This window comes from Diabrotica undecimpunctata, chromosome 4 (genome assembly GCF_040954645.1).
Source record: "Diabrotica undecimpunctata isolate CICGRU chromosome 4, icDiaUnde3, whole genome shotgun sequence".
NCBI classification, from domain to species: Eukaryota; Metazoa; Arthropoda; class Insecta; order Coleoptera; family Chrysomelidae; genus Diabrotica; species Diabrotica undecimpunctata.
Window position 1 is genome coordinate 76,012,519 of NC_092806.1, and position 25,813 is coordinate 76,038,331.

General features: G+C 33.5%; 1 protein-coding gene across 1 annotated transcript in view; it reads left to right on the plus strand.

Annotated features, from left to right (window-relative positions):
• The window catches only part of Sf3a1 (splicing factor 3a subunit 1), a 69,805-nt gene that overhangs the window by 35,560 nt on the left and 8,432 nt on the right, over positions 1-25,813 (plus strand). The window contains exons 6-12 of the mRNA XM_072529790.1: positions 2,963-3,159; positions 3,786-3,993; positions 11,785-12,188; positions 17,835-17,954; positions 18,020-18,164; positions 20,742-20,926; positions 21,510-21,683. Of these exons, the coding sequence (XP_072385891.1) occupies positions 2,963-3,159; positions 3,786-3,993; positions 11,785-12,188; positions 17,835-17,954; positions 18,020-18,164; positions 20,742-20,926; positions 21,510-21,683 (1,433 nt within the window). The remainder of the gene's footprint in view (positions 1-2,962; positions 3,160-3,785; positions 3,994-11,784; positions 12,189-17,834; positions 17,955-18,019; positions 18,165-20,741; positions 20,927-21,509; positions 21,684-25,813) is intronic.

Genomic DNA, 25,813 nt, shown 5'->3' on the forward strand with positions numbered 1-25,813 from the left:
ATCTCATGCCCTAGATATTTGTAAGCTATTACTTGATCGATGCTATGGCTCTTAATCAGAATTTTACCGCTGACTACAAGGTTGGTCATAAATTTTGTCTTTGAGGTGTTAATTTTAAGACCAATTGTTTTTGACACTTTATAGAGCGTGTGCAGCATTTTTGTAGCTTTATCAACTCTATCAGATATTAAAACGATGTCATCGGCAAATCTTAGGTGGTTCAGATCTTCCCCATTTATATTAATTCCCATGTTATCCTCTCGTTCCATTTGCTTGAACATATATTCAAGAACAGCTGTAAACAATTTAGGGGAGATAGTATCACCCTGTCTAATTCCACGTTCTATTCGAAACTTCTTGGTATCTTCATGAAGGCGGACACAAGCTATACCAGTTTCGTAAATACTTTTAATCAATGCGATATATCGGTAGTCAATGCGGCAGTCAGCCAATGCTCGAAGCATTTTATGATGATCTATAGTATCAAACGCCTTTTCATAATCTACGAATATAAGAAAGATAGGCTTGTTATACTCTGTACACTTTTCTATTAGCGTTTTTATAACTTGTAGATGATCATTTGTTCCGTATCTGGAGCGGAACCCAGCCTGTTCACAAGGTTGGTAACTATCCAGTTTGTTCACAAGCCGTTTTGTTATTATCTTCATGAATAGTTTGTATGTATGGGAGAGCAAACTAATAGGTCTGTAGTTCTTTAGGTTTGAAATGTCACCTTTTTTGTGCATTATGGTTATTATTGCATTATGCCACTGGGAGGGGGTTACGCCTCTTGTCAAACAAGTATTGAACATCTTTTTCAACACATTTACTAACGTTCCTCCACCTTCTTTGATTTGTTCAATGACTATCCCATCTTCTCCAGGTGATTTATTGTTTTTCATCGCCGAGAGAGCTGATTTTAATTCCTCTGTTGTGATATCTGGGATGTCTTCTGAGCCTACATTTTGAACTTTTAGTATTTGATTTTGATCAGGATCTGGAAGTTCTTCTCGCTTATATAATTCTGAGTAAAAATCTTGAGCAATTTTTAAAATATCTTCTTTATTTGTTGTAGTTTCTTCTTTTTTATTTACAAGTTTACAAATATTTTTCGATCCTTCAGTCATTTGTCGGCGCAGAACTTACTTTTATTTTTATCAATGGCTTGAGTTATGTAATCAGTGTTGTAATTTCTGACATCTTTTCGAATGGATTTTGTGATATCTTTGTTTTAACTGTCTAAGTGTTACAAAATTATCTGTGTATTGGTCTTTCAATTCTCTTCTTTTGTTTATAAGATCTTTAGTAGCTTGAGTGAGTTTATCCATCTTGTTTTTTCCTTTTTCCATATATTTTCTATGAGCGTTTCGAATCGCACTATTTATTCGCATGTTTGTCACCTCTATATCTAATGCATTTTCTTTTAGATGTTCTACTTCTTTCAGTTCTGAAGTTATGAGATTCTGATAAGCTACTCTATCTTCTATCGATTTCCATTTATTAGAATGCCTCTCTGTTGTCTTGCTGTCCTATCTCGTCTAATGTTGATTATTATTTTTGCTCTAACCAACCAATGGTCACTCCCAACAGTGATTTTATTAATTACTGTAACCACCACAAGGTGTCTTTATTCTCAAACTTCTTTCCTAATGTTTTCAACTACTTCAATAGCAGTATCTCTAATGATACTTTCTAAATTGATCTTCCTCTAAATTGTATTAGAACTCTGTTTAATATTCTAACACTTTTTTTCTATTATTCTTGCTTTGAATAGACCTTTTTCACCTTTAACACCACCACTTGATTTTTTGTGGTTCTATTCGATATTTTGGTTTAGTTTCGGTTTTTACTTCGATGTCCAGCACAAATAACTTATGTTGTTGACTTAGTGTCTCACTAACTATTACCTTCCAGACATTACATTCATCTATTTTGGAGTAATTTTGTCCATTTTGTATGTAATAATTTGAGTTTCCCTCTTTTGAAAGAATGTGTTAACAATCGCCATATCTAATGTTGTTGATAATTTAAGCATGTCATCTCCAGCTTTATTTTTAGTTCCAAAGTCTAGTTCGCCATGTATTGCTTCATATCCTGTCTTGGATTGGCCCACATGTGCATTAAAATTACCTCCTATTATGACTTTCTCCTATTATAGAATATCACTCAGTATGTCTTCTAATTGATCATAGAAAGCTTTTCTTTCATTTTCATCCAGCCTGTTTGAGGAGCATACACACACAACATTCAATGCTTCTTCATCAAGTACAAATTTCACTGACATTCTCACCTCTTCATCGCTCGTTCTGACATTCTGACATCACTCGTTCTTACAACTGCTACTATGTTATCTTTCATTTCACCATCAGCAATTATACCATCAGCATTTCTAGCGTTACTTTTCCCTACATACCACAATTTGTATCACATAGTTTTTTCGCCTTTGTCCTTTCCACCTAGTCTCTTGAATTCAATCAGTTTGTACTCTCATTCTTTTAAGTGCATCTACTAACTCCATACTCCGTACTCTTGCCTGGAAAACTTAGACTTAAGACCCTATCCTATTTTTTCTATCCTGTAATGTTGTTCCCTATGAAATAGTCTTCATTTGGAAATCGGAACAAAGTCTTTCGGAACATTTTACCTTAGGAGAGATCCTAATCATTTCAGCATAATTTTTATTACATTGGAGAAGGTATTTTCATTATTATGACCTGAAAATATTTTTGAACGTTTGTTATCTGAATGCCTTTTCTGTCAGTATCATGTCCTGCACGATTTAGCCAACACACCACCAATGCAATGTTGCCCCATAAGCCAATATATTGTTGCTCTTATCCCACCAGTAGGAGACACGTACTTTATTTGGGATACTGCAGTTAACTATATATGTCATATCCACATAGTATATGTTATATCCACATATTTAGAGACATTTGTTCTTATGTTTTATTTGTTTTAGTTGCCTATGCACAAATTGACTGGCATGAGTTTGTAGTCGTCGAAACTGTTGACTACCAACCCTTCGAAATTGGAAATTTTCCAGCTCCAACTACCCCTGAAGAAGTCGGAGCCCGTATCTTAATTCAAGAGAGAATAGAAGAAGGTGAAGATATCGAAATGCAACTAGAGAGTGATGAGGAAGAATCACCAGTTACGGTAAGATAAGGGACCATTTTTCTTATTTTCCTTAAACTCTAGTCTGTTAGTATAACACGTTTATCGGTCAGTACTTATAATACATGTTTACCAGCTACGGTACTATATAAGGCATCCTGCACTTCTTTAATTGTTGGGTTTCTGGAACTCTTCAGATAATTTTTTTCCACCTCCATTTTAACATAGTTAATGCTGATAATTCTATGATAACTATTATTGTAGTTACAGTTCTTTGGTGTATTTTATATAAATATGTATAATATAGTTATATTGACAAATTTTGAATTTATCATGGGCACAGTATACCCGTACGTAGTTTAAATCTTTTCGTTGTCTTTTTCTATCATCCCTCTTACTCCTTCGGATGAAAGTTCTAATTGAGATTCGATCAGCTTTTTAGTTAGTGTCCGATTGTTTTGGAAACCGCAAAATTTGAAGATATGCCCAAATAGATCCACGTATTGAGGGCTTTTAGTTTAACGGCTATGGTTATTTTAATATGATTAAATCAATGTAGTTTGTGTTTATGTATTATTATTAAACTAAGTATTGAAAAAATATTTGTATGTGTAATTAATCCACACATAGTATTTAAGTATAATTTAATGTGTGTATTTTTCTTTTAGGAATCTGGTTTAAGTAGTATGCAGGACAAGACCAATCGGAAGACACGCGACGACACCAGAATTCAAGACATGGAAGAAGAAAGTTCCGATGAAGAGAAAGGAGAAGACGACGAGGAATTAGTTTTACCTCCGCCACCACCGTCTATTCAACCACCGTTACCCCCTATTCCCGATAAAGTTGTCGTGAAAAAATATGATCCCAAACAAGGTAATATATAAAATAATATGTTCTTAGTATTTCTTCTTACTTCTTATACAGTGTACATTGTACATCTTAAGTCTGAACCGCTCCCGCTTCCTGTTTTCTGAATCAAAACTATAATTAATAAATTTTTATATAACTCAACTAAGGCACATCTATATTATATTTTATGTTGTAGTGGCGTAATCATTCAATGGCGGAAGAGCGCCATTTTATAAATTATTTTAAATAGGATCATATGACAAGTAGTATCTCTTGGAACTCAGCATGTTCCTTATTTTTGCGCGCTTATATTCACTATTTCAAAATGGGGACCTTTCAATTATTTCCAATGGTGACTCTAAAAGTACAAACTTTCATTAATAATTTGGTAGGCTTCAGCTTTTCGAAAAAATCGCTCGACTTTGTCTGTCTAAGGAAATCGATCAAAAATATGACGTCATTTTTTTAAATGACAATATATGACATTTTTTATTTCATTTATAAGCTAATTATTGATTTGTCCGTCCAATAGTCCAAGTGTATAGATGTATTCAGAGCTCCGCTATCTAATCAGTGGTAATTAAGTAGTAATTAAGATATCATTAGTCATGGGTGATATCAATGGCCATGGCTGTAAGCCATCACGATAAATTCAAGTAGACTTAGGTAAGCGAAATATTTAAATATTTATAATGTTTCCTATTCATACAGAAACGGACGCATTACTAGTCCAACAAAATAATGCGATGTTCGCAGAGAGTACACAACGTTCGCAAAATGAGCAGTCGCTTTATAATGCATGGTGTCAGTCAGAAGAAAATGTTAAGAGATTTAATATGGATAATCAACTGTTGAGTCAAATAATCGCCGATATGGAAAAGAGATTAGCACAGCTGGAAAAAGCCGAACAACATACGGGATTAACCACAAGTGCTGATGAATCACAAATGAAATTAAAAGCAGATAAACCATCACCTCCGGTTGTAGTAGAAGGTTTTCAAAGTACTGTTGACCTCAGCAAGCTCCTGACTGAGGCTGGTATTACCTTCACTATGAAAATCATAAACAGTGAAGTTATAAAAATTAATACAGCCAATAGCGATCATTACAGAGCTTTAATAGAGAAATTAAATACGAGTAACCTTTCTACCACACTTATGAAAATAAGCAAGAGAGCCTAATTAGAGTTGTTAAGAAATTACATCACTCATGGCCACCGGAGGAAATAATAAAATACCTACAAAAACGACAATATAAAGCCATTAAAGCTGACAAGAAATTCAAATGGAAAACTAAAAGACAACTAGATATGTTCATCCTAACATTTAGACAGGATGAAGATATAAATATAATTTACGGCATAACAGACATACTTAGTACGAAAGTTGAAATCGAGCCATTAAGGAGTTCCAGATTAGTCCCACAATGCAAAAGATGTCAGGCTTACACACGTGGAAATACTGTAAAGAGGAGCCAAGATGTGTAAAATGTATTGGGAAACACCTTACTAAAGATTGCCAAAAACCACTGGAAGATAAACCAAAATGTGTTCATTGTGGAGAAAACCATCCTGCAAACTACCGCGGATGTTATGTAGCTAAAAAATTACAAATAATGAGAAACGAGAGAACAAACAAAGACAATGTTATAAAAGCGCCCCATACGGTTATTGAAAGCAAAAAACTAAAAACGGCAGAGGTCAGTGAAAGTTACAGCGATGTAACAAAGAATGCAAGCAGACATGCATCATCGCAACAAGAAAAAGAAACTGGTATTACATTAAAAATGATATTGGAAAAGCTGACCAAGATTTATGACAAAATAACTCAAATCGATATCACAGTTACCCGACTAAGAACCTCCGAATAATGGCGTGGAACGCAAATTAACTGTTACAATATCAGATCGAGTTTCAAGCAGTACTAGATATTGAAAAAATTGATTTGTGTCTCGTTTCTGAAACACAATTCACTAAACAGTCATATGTAAAATTAGGGGGTATAGAGTATATTCTACTGTACACCCAGATAATGCAGCTAAAGGAGGAAGCTCTATCATAATTAAAGATAACATCTTGCATCATGAGGAATTAAAATATGCAACTGAGCACATACAAGCTAAAACAGTCTGCGTGAAGATGAAAACACATACCGTATATATAAGTCTAGGAGGACAATATATTGTCCTCCTAGACACTCCATTAAAAGAGAACAATATAAAGAGTTTATGAACACTTTAGGAAAAAGATACATCATCGGTGGCGACTTTAATGCAAAGAATACCCACTAGGGCTCTAGACAACTAAAGGAAAAGAACTATTGTCAGCTGTTAAGGAACAAAAGGGTGAAGTAATCTCTACTGGTAGACCAACATACTGGCCTACCGATAGGAACAAAATTCCAGACCTGATAGATTTCTTTATTTACAAAAATATCTCAGCTAACTATCTGGATATCAACTCTGATCACTCACCGATAAGTTTAACTATGAGTGATACAGTGATTAAAAAAGAGTTCAATCCAATATTGACTAATAAAAAAACTGACTGGGAGAGCTTCAAAATAAACCTTGAACACAAAATTAATCTTGCTGTGCCATTGAGAAACACGAGGCAACTTGATGACGAATTAGAAGTTTTTATAAAAAATATCAAACAGGTAGCTTGGGAAAATACTCCCACAATAACTTCTAGAACAAAAGGGAACAACTATCCACAAGAAATCAGAGAACTCATAGTAGAAAAAAGGAAGTTAAGAAAAAAATGGCAGCAATACAGAGTTCCACCAGACAAAACTAGTCTAAATAATGCTACACAAAAACTAAAAAGGGAGATACAGAATATAAAAAATTCAACAATTAATTCTTTTTTAAGTAATTTAACAGCTGCCCAGAACACAGATTATTCGTTATGGAAGGCAACAAAAAGAATGAAGAGACCAATTATTCATTCTACTCCTATCAAGTTGGAAAACGGCAACTGGGCTAGAAGTAACGAACAGAAAGCAGAACGATTTGCAGATCATTTAGAAAGCACGTTCAAACCCAACGACAATGATGGTGAAGAACTGAGATGGGAAGAACTACTCCAAACTGAAGAAAGAATAACGTTGACATCATTTAGAGAAGTATCAACAGAGATAAGAGAGAATATAAATCCTAAGAAAGCTCCAGGATATGATCTCATAACAGGAGAACTATTAAACAATCTACCAAGAAAAGCCATAGTTAATCTGACACATCTAATAGATGCTGCTTTTAAATTGAGATATATTCCCAGACTCTGGAAAGTAGCCGAAGTCATTATGATCGCCAAACCAGGTAAATCTCCTAATGAAGTCACATCCTATCGACCAATATCACTCCTTCTGGTGATGTCAAAACTATTTGAAAAACTTCTATTGAAAATATTAAAACCAATAATAGAAAGAAAAAATCTTGTAGCAAATCATTAATTTGGTTTCAGAAATCAACATTCCACTATAGGTCAAGTTCACAGAATAACGTATATAATAGAAAAAACATTATAAGAAAAGAAAGTCTGCTCTACAATCTTCTTGGACGTAGCACATGCGTTTGATAAAGTCTGGCATGAGGGTTTAAACTATAAACTAAGAACGTTAATGCCTAAATAGTACTCAGAAATCTTGAAATCATACATTACAAATATATATTTCAGAGTAAAACAAGAAGAAGTGTACACCGACTTAAGGGAGAATAAAGCTGGCGTGACACAAGGGAGTGTCTTAGGTCCGGTCCTGTACCTATGGCATACGTGTGACATTCCAGAGCTGGAACAAAACACTATTGCCACTTTCACGGATGATACAGCCATACTAGCGATAGGAGACACTAGTGAAGAAGCGACTGATAAGTTGCAACTATCAGTAAATAAAATACATAACTGGACCAGAAAATGGCGAATAAAATTAAATGATACTAAATCTGCACACATTAACTTTACAAATAAAAAAATTTCACAGTTAGAATAAATGATACCCAAGTTCCTTATGCAACATCAGCAAAATACTTGGGCGTCACCCTAGACGCGAAGCTGCGCTGGAAAGCCATGTCAAAAAGAAAAGAGGGGAGCTTGATATTAGATATAAGAAATTGTACTGACTGATTGGAAAAAATTCAACATTATCAATTCATAATAAATTATCCATCTACAAGCAAGTACTGAGGCCAGTATGGGTATATGGGTGCCAACTCTGGGGCTGTACCAAAGCTAGTAATCTACATATTATCCAGAGATTTCAAAACAAAGTAGAAGCAAAGCAGAAGAGAACAGCAGCAACTCACGAGAAGAGGCTGCATAGTCATGTGAATGTCGAGCCAATCCAGCTTCTTGGCAATACTGAACTAAAGAGAAGACTCATGAGAACAAAACCATTTGAGTTAGTGTAAATGTGTAACAGTTTAGTGTAAAAAGCAGAGTATAGTGCTGTGAAGTTATTGAATGTTAGTTGTAGTGCATTAATTGATAGATAAAATAAGAGTAAGCCATAGGGTAAGCCAGCGGCGGCCGGCCAGGTGAAGTAGGTGAAGGTGAGGTTCACCAAAAAAATATAATTAAATTGAGACAAATAAATAAAAAATGAAAACAACATTATTATATCTAAATTCTGAAATCAATTATTTATTCTCTTTTAATGAACCTAAAAATTAAAAAAGACAACTAGCTTTATTAGCGGTACGTACTTGACGGTCAAGTCCTGACCTGTGTCACTAGCCGTGTATAATAGGATTCAGGAAGAGGTGAATATAATTTTTGAAATGCAAAATCCATCTGCATCAGCGTTCACGGTTGCCATGGCAACGTGACGTCAGCCTATCCTTAGTGATAGCTGAGGAAACTGGTACGTGCAGTTCCCCTTAAAAATATATTATTCGTCTTCACCCACTGTTGGATGTGTATTTGGTATTCCTATTTTTCGGAAATTTCTCTAAGCGACAATATTTTGAAATTTAGTCCATTATATAGATATTTTTATATAGTATAGTGTATAGTATAGTATTTATTAGTTTAGTTTAGTCACAATATTAATTTTATTTGTTTAGTGCACTTTATTAATACATTTCTCTGTGGTTTGTTTCGGATTTCGGATATAAAGTGTTCTCGTGGATTTCGTTTGAACAAAAATAATTTTAGAGAGACATGAATCCAATTAATGACTTCTTCTTCTTCTTCTTCCTATGCCGTCTCCAATAACGGAGGTTGGCGACCACATTTCTAAAAATTTCTCTGTCTTTTGCAACGTGGAATAAATCGTCTACAGTCATGTTTGTCCAGTCTCAAATATTTCGCAGCCATGATTTCCTCTTTCTACCTATTCTCTTTTTGCCAACGACTCTACCCTGCATGATGACCTGCAGAAGACTATATTAAATGGTGGCTAAATTAATGACTTGGTGTGTAATATATTAGAGACTCCATTTAGGCATTGGAAAAATGAAGATAAAAGGGATGTTCTTTTACATTGTCGACCAACCAGTATTTTAAACATCTGCGTCTGATCCAGAGTGGTCGGCTGCAATCAGCATCTGACTTACAGTGGGCGGCTGAATTGAAACTCACCAACCCCAGGCGTGGTGTTTTAATCGCCAAAAAACCCTCAATGAAATGTCGAGGTTCAGAACTAAAATACCCCAGGCAAGCAGAACTGAACAAGAAAAACTGTTTTCAAGTTATTAGGGCCATAAACTCTAAAAATTTTTTTAACGAATTTTTTGGGCGCGAAGTAGGTACTAGTCCTTTTGGCTCTGGCAAGCTTTCCTCATCTTCACTACTTTTTTAGGCCACGAGCCGCCGCTGGGGTAAGCCCTTAGATTTAAGTATTTGCTGTTTATAAGATAGGTCAGAAAATAACTGATAATTGGTCATTTGGGACCAGATAGCAGTATACAAACACCGCACAGGTGTTAAAAAAAATTATAAGCTCTTGTGTCACTATGTTTCTAGATTCATTAAAGAATTAATTCTTCCAATCAGAGAAACTCGGTGAAAGAATAACCCTAAATAAGTGAGATTTCATCATACTTGCTCTTGCTGTTTGAGTGGAATTTATATATACGGTGTAGGTAAAAGTTTATGGTCAGTATAGTAGAATTTAACAGGATATCTAACACAGATATAAAATCATATTTTCAGCGAATAGACAAAGAAAACAATCATATTTCCCGTTGGATATTTCCCCTATACATATATAGATATATGGCTGCCAAACTCTCCTTAGCTATGAATATCCGGAGGAATAGTAATTTGTTAATACTTACAAATTCTGCAAACTTTTTTATACTGCCAATTCTCCAACTCAAAATTCAAATAGTAACACTGTTCTCACTTTTATTTACACAATTTCTCACAAATTAAAATTTTTTTTCATCGTTAAAAAAAACTATCGGCACTATATTTCTTTTTCCGGATTCGATGCTCTCTCGCTTAAAGTTAAACAGCAGATCCTCATCCTTTCGGCTTCCAAACATTTACTCCAATCTCTAATCCCTTCCATAATTTCTTTCTCTCCAGTCAAACCGTTCTTTTCCCATTCAAAACAAAAACCCACTTCTCAAAAATATACTTTCAAATTCCACAATTTTGTACAAAACAAACGAGTCAAAAGAAAATTTCTAACTTTAATGACCTGTTTTCTTGATAACAAAAATTAATCCTTGAAAAACAGGTAAACAGATTTCCTATGATGTCATTTCAATGAAACATATTCTTTTCATTGGAATGTTTAATCAGATTAGATGTATCCGAGATGAAAATAATAAAATACTAATTCACGAAAAAGATAGTACTTTGACAGATTATTAAATGAATAATTTGACAGAAAACCACTTGATATAATGGAGACAATGTAACAGCAATGGCTACTAAATAAATAGCTGAATAAGTTCAAGTACTTCAAACAATAAAAAAAAAGTAAAGCAATTGGACTAGATGATATTCCTGGCGAAGTCGGGACAACGTTAGGAGAGACAGAAAGAAGTTAGCTAACTAATAATAGAATTATGAAAGTAGGACAAATGCCAGACGAATCGAGAAGCAGTATATCAGTACCTGTTAACAAAAACAAGGGATATATAAACAATATACAAACCACAGGGCTATATAAACAATATACAAACCACAGGGCTATAAAACTACTTATTCACACCATGAAAATATGGGAGAGATTAATTGATACGTGCAGAAATCGAAATATCTGATAATTATACAAAGCAGATCAATAACAGATGACATTTTCATTATAAGGCAATTGATGAAAAATACAGGAACAAAGAAACAAACCCTTGTATCGTATTCATTAATTAATCTTGAGAAAGCATATGATAAAGTTCCTCGAGAGATTCTTTGATCGACTCGACAAGAAAGGGGTCTCCGGTGAATACATAAAGATTGGTAGAGACATGTATGAGGGAGTAATAACTAGTGTTAGGCCAGGTGTGGAAGAGACCAATAAATTTCATGTGAATAGAGGAATGAATGCCGAGCTTCCGATCGTTTTGCCTGTGAAACCTCATCTTAATTGGCGTTTGTGGTAAAATTGAATTAGGCTTTTCCGACAAATATTATTGGAGAGATAATTAAACGTAAGTGTTGGCACCAACAGACTCTATCGAACCAAAAGCGGAGCGATAATATGAGTAGCTTAATATTAACACATACCGCAGGTTCTGTTTTTACTTAAGATATGCTGGTAGACAAAAATGCTATGGTTTGTTCGTTATATTCGTATATCGATTGAACTATATCTATTACATTTCTAATTATTGATTTACATAACTTTATTTATCGTTATTTTTTAGCTGTCAATGTTAGCCGACCAACAATCGGAGATGATTATCTCGTGTCACCCATCACTGGAGAGAAAATACCTGCGAACAAAGTGCAAGAACATATGCGTATTGGTCTGTTGGATCCGCGTTGGGTAGAGCAGCGCGACAAACAAATAACGGATAAAATGAACCAAGAAACAGTATATGCTGCTGGTAGTGCCATCGATGCTTCATTGAAACTGCTCGCCGAGAGACGTACTGATATTTTTGGTGTTGGAGATGAAGAAACAGCTATTGGTAAGAAGATTGGCGAAGAAGATGTTAGAAAAGACGAGAAAGTAACTTGGGATGGGCATACGAGCAGCGTTGAAGCCGCTACAAGAGCTGCTAGAGCTAATATCACCTTGGAGGAACAAATTCATCAAATACACAAGGTAAGATCCAGAGTAGTCTTCTATTGTAAAATAATAATCATTTATAAAAAAAATCCACAAACATTAAATTAATAACCATTTACAGAAAAATATGCACTAATTAAATTAGAGATTAAAAATTTTAAGTGCATGCGTTAATCCGACAAAGATAAGTTAAACTGCGACCTTGGCCCACCAAGAAGCTGGCGTAGTTATTTACTTCTACTCTTTTGAGCGTTGTTATCAGATAAGTGTTGTATTTCTATTCATATTATGATGAAGAAAAATGTAACTATGTTCAATGCCTTTTAAAATGTTTATACCTAAATTATTTCGCCAGAGAATAAAAATTAATGGGAATTTCATTAATTTTTATTGGTTTGAATGGAACTCAGCAGACAGTGATAATCTTTCTTTTCTTCGATAGAAACCGACTCTTCAGATTGTGAAAATTTATTGTTGTCTTCGGCGTTTAAATTCATAATTATTTAGTTAATAAAGCTATTAAAAGTTACTACGTTGGAAACAAAATTATCCAGAATTGCTACTACTTTATCGTAAACTTTTTTTTCCATTCTTCAGCAGGGTAAGTTTCAAACAATTTGTCGCTTAATAGCCCAAATGATGTTTGAGAGCTGCCCAGAGCAATTCATTAGAATTCGGATCAGGTTGGTATGGGAGTAATCTTAACACTTCTTGTTAACTTTGTCTTATGAGCGAATGAATTTTAGGTTTATACAAATATTAAGGCTTGTACATTTTAACTAATTCATATAACTCAGTCCGGAGCATGTTATCCCGGAATGATATATTTCGAACTGTTACCCAATATTTTATTATAACGGAAGTAGGAGTTTTATCTTGAATTTGACTTTCATCATCTTAAATAGCTTCCTTCAACAAAACGTTTTCATTTCCGTTGCGGACTATTATCAGTCGCTGTCCTTTTGAAATTCTAGTTCTTCCTTCATATAAGCAATTTTGCTTGTTCATTGGCGGATTGTTGCCTCTATGGAATATTGCCACTCCATCTCTTGCGTGGTCGGTCGATACTTCCTCTAACACTTTAATTTATCTCTTGCTATTTTAACGAGTCTTTCTGTTTAGTGTCCACTCGTTTATGGGTAGCGAATGGATACTATTATACGATCCAGATATAAGATAGATCCATTTTAGAGACTCAACACTGTCCACGCAAGCCATGATTATTTCTCAATTCCTTCAGGGGGAGATATTCTGCCCAATCCAAGCTCGTCTTCAAATGGCCATAAATCCTCACACATCCCATGCAATCCCCAGGAGTAAACCTAACACGAAAGAAAAATCATTGGGGAAGGCAACGGAAAACCACTCTAATTAATTTTCTCGAGTATAACATGGAACTCAACATCCAAGAAAATATTACTGAGCATATTCCTCCTCGTTGGAAGCAAGATTCGACAGAGACCATACAATATCACACTGTGCTCCCACCCCCGGTCGTTATCACATAAAATCAATACAGTTTAATACATAAAACAACACCCCTACAGATTTTCTAGAACACAATTAGAATAGATACATGGAACGTTAAAAGTCTCTATGCACCAGGAAAACTCAGTAATTTGATTCATGAGATTAAACAATTATGAATTAAGAATTAGTATTGGCATAAGTGAACTGAGATGGTCTGGATCGAGAACATATGAACAGGTACTACTCTGGGAGAGAGGATAACGACAAACATCACAGGAACGGAGTTGGTATAGTTTACTAAATACGGTAATAATTTTATACTTGTTAGTGACAGAATAGTATTGATCAAACTAAATAGCAGACCATGTAATGTAAATATTATCCAGGTATACGCCCCTACTGCAGAAAAGAAATACGACAATGAACTAGAATATTTTTAGAGTCAGTTAAAACAGACATTTAAAAACATAATATGAAATGAAGTTACATTTATCCTTGGTGATTTTAACGCGAAAATTGGAAAAGGTCGAAGATCTAATTTGGTAGGAGAATGTGGACTAGGAGATAGCAATAAACGAGACGATTGGTTTTACCCGTTCTGTGAAGAACACCATATGATAATAACAAATACCTGGTTTAAACTAAGCAGGAGAAGGTTTTTAACGGGGAAGAAACCAGGAGATCATCTACATCATATAATCAGAAATCAGATAGTTAGACAGAAATCTCTTGTTCAGAAGATTCAAAACTAGTGTCAACAGAATAACGACATATCGTAATGCAGATATCGCTTCAGACCACAATACTCTAATAGCTGACATCAAAGTCAAGCTCAAATTTTTTTCTAAGAGTCTCAAAACACCAAAAATAAACATAACAGGGGATAACAAATTAAATAGATCTATATAACCAGTTTAGTAAAATATTACACTAAAACAATGGTGTAGAAATATGGAAAATATTGAAAGATAATATCTTTAAATATCTAAAAGAATTGCAGATGGTTTGCACAACTTTGTTAAAAATGAGGCCATTCTTCTGTAACGATAACTTGAAACTTCAACTAAACACATGAATAAATGTTACATATGGTCAGTTGTCGTAAATGGTGTAGAATCATGGATCTTGAAATTATCTACTATTAACCGCTTAGAGACTTTTGAAGTATGCTTGTATAGAAGAACACTAAAAGTACCGCGGACAGCTAAGCAGACATATAAAGCAGTCCTCAACAGAGCAGAAGAAATTGAACATAATTTGATCGTGTATTTGCACCATTCGACCAAATCGGCGCGATTTGACGGCAGACAAACAAGTCGGTCTGCAGCAGGACGACAGAGTTGGTTGGGTCGTAAATTTGATTGCGTATATTGTGACAACGACACAAAATCGTACGACTGCAAAAAAATGATTTGCTGGTAAATTTCGAAAACGGCTTATAGCTAGAGGCTTTTAAGAGATTTCTTTGACATTTATAAAGAACAGAGTGTCTTTGGAAAATAATATCGACATCATATTATTATAAAACTAGAAAAAAAGTTGTGAATATTTTGGTGGCTAAATTTCAAGAAGTGAAAGCGGATACTAATGAATAGTTGATAAAAAAGAAAATTAATAATTTTTGAACAACATGTTACTAATGTCAATTAAAATTATCTGAATATAATCGCAATTCTTCTAATAAATGTAAGTGACAATATGTATGTCTTTTCAGCAACCAATCTTTGCACCAGCACCTACGGTTCTTGTATTTTTTTCGTTTATACAAATTTCGTTATCTGACATGTTTCTGACTTGAAAGTAAAACTTATACTGCACAATCGGTACGTGCGTATTTCCATCAGATTTTCAACATTATTATACTGCAATTGGATTCGACAAAATCGTACTACGCCGTTGGAACGTGAGTGGCGGGCTTTAGATATATAATGCGGGAAACAGCATAATATTCTTCGATAAATTTGGATGGGTAAAATCCAGACAAATAAAGCAGTCCTTAAAGAGCAGAAGAGCTGAAGTTACTCGTCAGCTGATTGATAATGTCAAATCCTGACATAGAGCTATAATGCGGGAAAAACAGCATAATATTCATCGATAAATGTGATGGGTAAAATCGAAGGACGCAGGTCAATTGGTAGAAAACAAGTCTCGTGGTTAAAGAATGTCAGAGAATGGATCAGGATACGGAGAGTCTAACAACTGTTAAGACAGTTAGATCAGATTAGATTTTGACGGTTAAAACAGAGAGAGTCTTGCCGTGTTAATCGCCAAAGTCAAAGAGACTTAATAATTCACATAAAGAAGGAGAAGTCCACTCGTTGATACCGTGTACATTACATTTTGTTCTGGTCTCGTCACTGCTTCGGTTTCTCAACGTTCTCCTGTAATTCTTCTGAGTATTCTTATTTTTGCTGTTTCCAGCATCCTCTTTTTTTTAGCTGTATCAGGTGTTGTTTCTGATATATACATTATTTGTTTTATACTGGCCTTATATATTCTTGATTTCATCTCAATGTTAATTGTGTCGGTTACGCCACATAGTGCTATTAAGGCATCCTGCTAATCTATTTGCTCTTTGTACTTGGTCTCTTACTTCTTTTTAGACGTCTTCATAGCTGGATATTGTAATCCCTGAGTGCTTTATTTCTAGTGCTAACTCCATCGACTTTCAGTTTACATGTTATTGGTTCTTTACTGATTATTGTTCTAGTTTTCTGAGTTAAACCCGTTAGGTTAAATTTTTTTGCTCTTGTGTTAAATCTTGTGCTCTGAATATTGCATCTTCTCAACAGAGAATTTTAATTTCAGTGTTCCCCATTATGTATCTATCCTCTTCCTTTGTTGACACTCTTTATGACTTTATCCTCATACAAAGTACTGAGGAACATTGTTGATGCTCCTTGGTATATCCGTAACAGCAACCTCCACCAGAACCTGGGTATGAAAACTGTGACCGAAGTAATCAAGAGAACAGCACAAATCACGAGCAGAGGCTGCATAGTCATGTAAATGTCGAGACAATCCAGCTTCTTGACAACAATGAACTAAATAGAAGACACATAAGGACAAAACCATTTGAGTTAGTATAAATGTGTAACAGTTTAGTGTAAAAAGCAAAGTATAGTGCTGTGATGTTATTGCATGTTAGTTGTAGTGCATTAGTTGATAGATAAAATAAGAGTAAGCCATAGGGTAAGCCCTTAGATTTAAGTATTTGCTGTTTATTAAGTCAGGTTAGAAAATAACTGATAATTGGTCATTTGTGACTAGATAGCAGTATAACAGCAGTGTATGTGACACCGTACAGGTGTTAGAAAAAAAATCCATCATTAGATTGAATAGAATAGAGCTTTGTGAATCCCTCTGTCTTATTCCATTTCCCGTACCTATAAGTCTCATAAGTTGTCCATTTATTCTGAATTTCATTTCATAATTGTTTTGATAGACGTTTTCAATTGTTTTTATAATACTCAGCGGGATCTTTCTTTGTCAAATGCTTTCTTTAAGTCGATCAAACATAGGAATGCCGGTCTATTGCATTCTAATGCGTTCTCTGTAGTTTGTTTTATGACAAATATTCCATGTGTACACGATCTTCCCGTACGGACATCGTGTTGTTTATATGCTAAGTTTATGAGCTGATTGATACCTCTGTAGTTTGAAATTGGTTGTCCTAATTCTACAGCATTGTTCCATTCATACTGATTGGCTTAGTTCGAATGTAAACATATTTCATCTTAAAAATATAGTTTTATTTTCGACTTGAATATTAGATTTTTCCATCAAAAGTTGATGATTATTCTGGTTTGTTTTTCAACGGAGTCCTAATTTATGAATTTCTTTCTTTAAAGTTTTATATTTTTGTTGGTCTAGTTCCAAGTTGGTACTTACTTTTCTGTTATATGAAACAATTTGCTAGTGATTGACGATATAATGTTCGACCTTGTCGCCCAGTTTTTCGACATACTTCTAGTAGCAACAATACTGTAAATACTGACAAATATGCTATGTTCATTGTTCATACTTTGAAATGGACAGTACGAGATTTGACGTCTATCTGACCTTCGCGGTTTAACTAAGATTTATTGTATGATATATAATATTTCACCCATTTTAAGAGAGTACAAAGTTGACTTAATAATTGAAATAATTTTATATAAATGATGTACAATGTTTACATTCGTATTCGTAATGCATTAATTGTACTTTCAGGTAAAGGGTTTGCTTCCTGATGAAGAGAAAGAGAAAATCGGCCCAAAGAATATTGGTTCAAAATCTGGTAAAATCAACATACAAAGCGTAATTACTACGAAGCCACCTACTGCACTTCCTGTAAGTTTTCTTTATAGTTTTCGATACGTTATTCCTATGTTAAAATATCATTGATTCGATTTTAGCCAAAACCGCCAGTCTCTTTAATTCAAACTCAAGCAACTGCGTCGCTGATATCAGTACCTCCACAACCTATGCTACCACCTCAACCTCCTATTATGATGATGTCAGCGACATCTATGCCTCCAATTAGACCACCTCCAATAATGAGTAAGTATACGTAGCTTAATTTCTAAATTAAATGATTGCTCTGATCTCTTTTCTTCGATTGTTCTCGAATTCTTATTAAAATAAAATTTATAGAAAAGTTAAATACATATTGTGTTTATATGGGTTTAAGCCACGATTCATTGTAATGAAAATTACATTTTATAATTGATTGTTTGACGTTTTGATTTCTACTTCCGAAATCGTTGTCAAAAAGATTATTTAAACAATGTGCTAAAGAAATATAACCAAAAGTTGTTTGGGTTATGTTTTTCAAAACTGAAGGTTGACTTACTTGGCATCGATCTTGTAGGCAAATAACCATGTTTTTAGTTCTGAGAAGAAAGTTCTGTGTATTTTGTGTGTTTTTTTTATTATTTGTGTATTCTGCGTTTGTGTATTATGTGTTTATGTATTACGTGTATGTTATACATGTATTTGTGTATTGTGTGTTTTATATTATCAATTATGTATAATTGAAGATGATGTGTCTCCGACTTTCTATTACTCGGCTAATGTTGGTATATTTTTGTTGCTGACTTCTTCTAGTAGTGGCAACCAGAGTTTGCTACATTCTGCTGATAAATTTGCTACACATTTTTCTTCATTAACTAGGATGAGATCTGTTTCTTTGATTTTTCTTTTTTCATGTCTTTCTTGTCATTCATGCTCGTTTATCCTGATACTTATTGGTCTTACGGTTTCTCCCACTTAGAAACTGTTGCATTCACAAGGTAGTTTATAGATGCAGTTCTATGATTTCTCATGTGATGTAATTATTTCCTATCCTTTTTAATTTTCCGATAAGCCCTTTACATATGTTATGGTTGTCATCTTTGAATCCCTTCTTGTGAGTGTTTCTTTATTATTTATTTATTATTTTTATAGATTTTAATAAAATTGAAAAAGTTAACATGTGGTATGACATGACGGACACTCCTCGTCTCGTAAATGGATTCTTCCAACTGTTTACTGTGACTACTATTTCATAAAAAGCCATATTTAATTTGTACTGATTTAGAAATCTCTTCCTAAGTATAAATATGAAAATTCAACTTAAAATCAAAAAGTAAAGGGGGAAAATCCCAGTGGTTGGCTGTCATAGTTTAAAAAAACTTACATAGAAATAAGAACTTCTTGTGTATAATGGTATATTTTTATAAAAAATTATTCAAAAGGATTACAAATTTTCAAAACGATTTCGGTCCAGTCGGCCATCATCAGTGAAAAATCATTAAAAGTAGTTGAAACTATCTACGTAAACAGATGTACAAACCCTTATCTTACATGAACACCATGATTAATTTTAATATTTTAATGACACTAGCTTGATGTTATAAGCTGATTAACTGATCAGTTAGCTGTTCCTTTATTGTCATTGGGTTTTTTAAAATTGGAAATCATCGTTTCCATATCCTGTTTTGCCTTTCCACAATATTGTTAGTTCATATGGGAGATTCATTATAAAGATTATCTTATGCTTCTGTTCTAGCATCTTGTCTAGCCGTGTCATTAAATATTATTTCAAACTGTAACCACTCTCACCAACTATAAAAAATAGTACAAAGCTAACAAAGTCTCCAGCTTCAAATCTTTGTATGCCACTATTGTTAAATATTGTTTTATCATGTACAAAACCCAGCCATCCCGCAACATTTTTAATTTTTAGACTAGTCACTGATTGTTTGGACATTTAATGCAAAAATTATTTTTGTGAACGATTTATTTCTGTACAATTTTATGGACAAAGCTTATAAAAAGTCAAAAAATAACAATAACAATTAAAATTGACTAAAATTACAAATCGTCAATATCACAAAATAAAAGATAATCAAATATACAATTCATTGCAAAATTTAACTAAATTGCAAACCTCCATAGGAGTCATATTAAAATACAAATACAGTTTAAATTTTGAATGTAAATATGTGTCATACTTAGCGTGTTTATACTCATAAACAGTTGGAACTTAAAATAGTTTTTGGTTATGATTTGTTTGTTTTTCTCTGTTTGATTCACTGGAGTCGGGATAGACTTTAGCATATTTCATGCTACCCCTTGAATACTCGCTCTGTTACTATAGCTAGAAAATGTTACTGTTGTTCCAACCTGAATTCTGTTTGCCCTAAACGAAAACTGTTCCTCTTGGTCCAGTTTTCGCTCTTACGTGGGGGTATTGTAGCATTTTATTTTACCTCGTATATATTAAAACACCGAAAACATTTTTAATCTTTTTGCGTCGCTGAGATGGTAATATAAGCATTTTCGAATCTGTTTATAATAATTTTAATTGCTATTTCGTTTGATCTTGATTCCGCCTAGATATTGCGCGTCAAATAAATATGAACATTTCCACTTAGGTTGGTATACATATTTAACAAATTTTGAAAATTGCTAGTCATTAAAAAGAAGCATTTACTTCTGTCGGCACTCCCCAAGTACCACACTCTTTTTTATTTTATCTAGGCGTACTCTAGTTGATTTGAAAAAACGTCTTAAGAAAAAAATTCTTATTAAGAGGATTGTTCAAATTAATATGTATATTCTTGAACTTACATGTATTTTAAAATTTTTATTTAGTGACAGGACCTCCACCAATACCTGGTTTTCCCGTAGCACCAATGTCCTCACCTATGGGTCCGCCTATGAATCTGCCCCCAATAAAACATCAGGCGGACGCGCCTCACGAAGATGAACCGAGTAACAAAAAGATGAGAAACGAAGATTCGCTTATACCCGAAAAAGTCTTTTTAGCAAGACATCAAGTAAGTTTATGTAATTTATTACTATTACATCTTATAAAGTATCATGGTGTGATAATTTCGATACGTTTGTGGAAGATGGCCAATTACAACTATAACCAAAGATATGATAGGAAACTGTACTAGTTCTAGTAACATATGATATACAGTATTGTACGAATTAATGTAAATGCATATTTTTTCAATTTTACTTTTTTTGACAATATGTTTATATCAATATAGTGAGAAAAGTTCTGACGATTAGTGAGTAATGGTCAGTCAATTTTATCGGCCGGTACATAGTTCAGAGGCACACGATGATTCTATTTTCTCTCATCTAAGGTAGATTGAGCCTATTTACTTGTGTCCGCTCGATGAACGTGCTTAGTAGTGGGTAAGAAAAATAATAGGCACTAGGAAATATAAGTGAGAATACTTTCTTTATATCTCCTAGTTTGTCTGCGACTACCACTATCTAATGAGTCCCAATAGGGCGATGGGTTAAGACGAAAATGCAATAAGTTTTCATACAACATTTGTTTTAAACCTTTCTTATTAAAAGGTACACGAACAAACACTAATTTTAAAACTCCATTTTTATTTACAGAGCCAAGTGGCTATTAAGATTTCGATTCCTCATATGCCAGAAAAATCTGAATGGAAGCTGACAGGTAAAATGATTTCGTGGACTGTACCGCTTGCCGAATCTGTAGCGAATTTGAAGGCGAAACTGCAAGAAGAAACTAATATGCCTCCAGCTAAACAGAAGCTCTTTTTTGATGTAAGTTGTTTAGTATATGTGTTAAGTAGCAAAATGTGATCACTTAGATGTAGATTATTTTTAAATGCTTGCGGGAACAAGTCGTGGTCTTTCGTGAGATGTGTCAGCTTGTACAGTGCACAATTTGTACGTCAAGCTTTTATTATTTCTTGTAATAATAATAATAATAATACTTTATTTCCGGGCCTGCGTAGCGCAAGCGGTAGGATGCTTGCCTCGCAAGCCGGTGGTTCGGGGTTCGAATCCCACCGCCGGCAAGAACATCTAGACATTTTAAAAATGTCTATAGGCTCCAGGTCGACTCAGCCTGAATAAAAATGAGTACCTTGGGTAAAAACCAGGGGTATTAATAGACGGTTGAAGCGTAGCACTGGCCATGTTACCTTCCTTGTATACCGTAGGCCCTAGATATAGCAGACTACCCTGCTATACTCCCAAAGCCGCGATAGCGGTATAAAACGGGAGACTACTATTATACTTTATTTCCTTTTTGACAAATACAATTTGTATAGGATCAGTCACAGTTTAGAAAACAAAATAAGTAAATATAAATATAACTCTAAAATTACGCTAAACCTAACATTACAAGACAAGCACAAATAGAAAATGTAAAATTACTAGTGTATACTTAAAATAATGTCAACTACTAAAATATTCATCAACAGAATAAAACGTATTTTGCAATAAAAAATCTTTTAAAGTTAATTTAAATATTTTCATATTCTTACATTTTTTTATTGGCTCGGGTAACTTATTATATATTCTTTGACCTATTATTGCAGGTGAGTAAAAATGCATATTTCCTTTAGAAAAAGGCACATGGAATTTTTGATTTTGCCTTGTATTTATATTGTGAATTTGACTATTAGTTTTAAATTTCTCAAGATTTGAATGAATAAAAACACAAACTTCAAAAATATATAAACACGGCACAGTTAAAAGTTTATATCTAGTAAAGTAACTCTTACAGCTAGTGATTCGAGAAATACCAGCAATACAACGGACTATTCTCTTTTGAGACAGAAAGACTTCACCGAATTTACAAGACCTACCCCAAAATACTATGCCATACCGCAAACGAGACTCCACCTGAGCATAATACAGCATAATTAGCTGTTTTTCACTTAGTATATCTTTGAGGTTTCGAAGTAGGTAGCATGATGAGTTTATTTTGGAAATAATATCATCACATTGCCTTTTCCAATTGAGACATTCATCAACATACAAACCCAAAAACTTTAGGCAATGAACTTTTTCAATTTGTTTAGAATATATTGATAGTTCGATATCTAACAGATGTTTCTGTCTATTGTGGAAGTGAATAGCATGCGTTTTATCCGCATTAAGATGTAAGTAATTCGAGGAAAACCAATTACTAAGATCACACAAAAGTTCGTTACATTTATTTTCAAGAGATATATGTGATTTATCTGATATAAGTATTAAAGTATCATCTGCATAAAGTGTAAACTGTACAGCAGAATTTATTGAGACAATATCATTTAAGTAAATAAGAAATAATATTGGGCCAATTACAGAACCTTGTGGAACACCCATATGAATGTAAATGTAATCTGATTTGCAAATATTTACTGATTGTTGGGATACATCTGTTAAGGAGACATACTGACGACGTTCTGATAGGTAGGATTCTATCCATTTTAGAGAGAGAGATCTTTTATTCCAATATTTTCTAACTTATTAATGAGTAACGTATGATCGACACAGTCAAATGCCCTACTGAGATCACAAAAAATCCCGACAGGGCATTCATCCGCATCAATATAGTTAGTTAAAGTCTCATAAAATGAATGGACTGCTGTATTTGTAGACTTACCTGCCTGAAAGCCATGCTGATATTTACTAACAATACCTTTCTCCAATAAATAAGAGTTTAATCTGTTAAGATAACAGTATTCGAATATTTTTGAAAACACTCAAGGGACAGTTATTGGGCGATAATTACTAATATTCTTTGGATCACCTTTCTTATGTACAGGAACGACTTTTCCCACCTTTAGATAATCCGGGAAAATACCATTGCAAAAAGATAAGTTTATTAGAAATGTTAAAGGTGATAATATGAATGGAATTACTTTTTTTAATAAAAATTGAGGTATTTCATCAAATCCACACGATTTTGAAGATTTCAATTTTCCTATCAATAATTCACTCAGCTCATTTGGAGTGTAAGGACATAATTGTAAAAAATTGCCATTTTCATTATAAGGCGGTTTCCTTAAAGTACTATTTTGATGACTGGGAATTTTAGAACGTGCCTCAATTGGAGCATTCTTAAAGAAAACATTGAACATGTTAGCAACAATAGGGCATTCCTCTATTACACAATTTTCATCTGATTTTAGACATATATTGTTCCTTCTATTATTGTCAACATTATTAGTCACGTCGGCAACAAGTCTCCAGGCACTTTTTGTTGGATTATCTGATGATGAAATAATATTCTGGTAATAATTTTTCTTTGTCAAACATAAAAGTTTCTGGTGTTTCTTTTTTTCTAACTTGTAATATTCACGAAGACACGGACAGGATCTAGATAAAACATGCAAGTTTTTTAAGTTACTACTAGATAAGCGTACTTCAGTGTTTACCCATTTTTTACGATCATTTATAATACGTTTATTTTGCAATGAAAAATTAATGTTAAAATAATACGAAAAAATATCAACAAACACAATAAAAGCCAAATTAGTATCAAGTATACCATAAACAAGATTCCAATCTTTCAGCACAAGACTCGTAACAAAATTATCTATCCCACTCTCAGAAAAATATCGCTTTTGACAAGACATAGGCAATTTCAAGTTCGACTAAAACAGTTCTATGATCAGACACAGTGTTGTCAAGAATACATGATGTACCTAAATTAGAAAAATTTACAAAAATATTATCAATTGTTGTTATGCTGGTATTTGTTACTCTTGTAGGCCATTTGACAAGATTAGTATGTATGTTATAAGCAGATAAGCAATTAAGTAGTTTTGTTTGGTTATTGTTTGACGTTTTCATATCAATATTAAAGTCACCACAAATAATATAACATGCATTTGGCTTGTATAAATGATTTAAAAGACAGTCAAGATTATTTAAAAAAATATTTACATCTCCACACGGAGATCGGTAGCAATTCAATATATAAAAGATATTGTTTTTATCCCTAATTAAAGAACAACAAAACTCTGAATGTTTATCAGAACAGAATTTTTTAACATTAATATTATGAGCGTTTACATTTCTCTTTACGAATATTCCTACACCACCTCCTCTTACGGAAGAGTTTCTACAATAACTACTACTCGTAGTAAATCCATCAATGTATACATTATTAATAGAGTCAATGGTTTCCCATAATTCTGTTAGACATAAGATTTCTATATTTTTAAATGTATTAATATCCACAACAATGTCACATATTTTATGGTTATTTATACTTTGAATATTTAATAACATTAATTTAGGGTTAAACATTACCTCTGGAACCTCTGATTTTTCCGTAGGTACAAAAAATTGTTCACACATGCATTTTGTAGTTCTAATTACTCTCATTTTATCCCCACTATTTTACTTTAGATTATTTAAATGTCTAAGGCCCAGCGCAACGTTATATTATCTTGATCTATTGTTTAACCAAAATCTCTTCATAGTTGTGTTGTTCTTATAACTTCGAGTTGATATATCCATATATAATCGAATAGCTATTTTTTAATTTTCATTAATTGTTTATTGTAGCAGTAAGAGGTGGCAATATTAATTTTGTGCCACTTTTATTAATCTAAATAATTAGCTCGCCTAACATAAAGCTACTTAATTTAATCAGGATTCTTGATCATTTTTATCACTTGAAGTAAAATATGAAATATCGTTTGTTCGGCTTTGTTAAGGTGATAAAATCAATCTGGTGTGAAAATTACTTAGTTTATTCATAGCTTTTTTTGTACACTTTTGGCTGCACTAATCTCCAAACAGAGACAATTTAGAAAACTGAAGGTTCAAAAAAAAATTTTAATTTTTATTTCGATCCAATAAGTATGATGCAAGTCTTATCAATTACATAACGAGTCTTTTATATTTTTTGTTTCAGCTGATATGTTTTCCGTTTACCACACCAT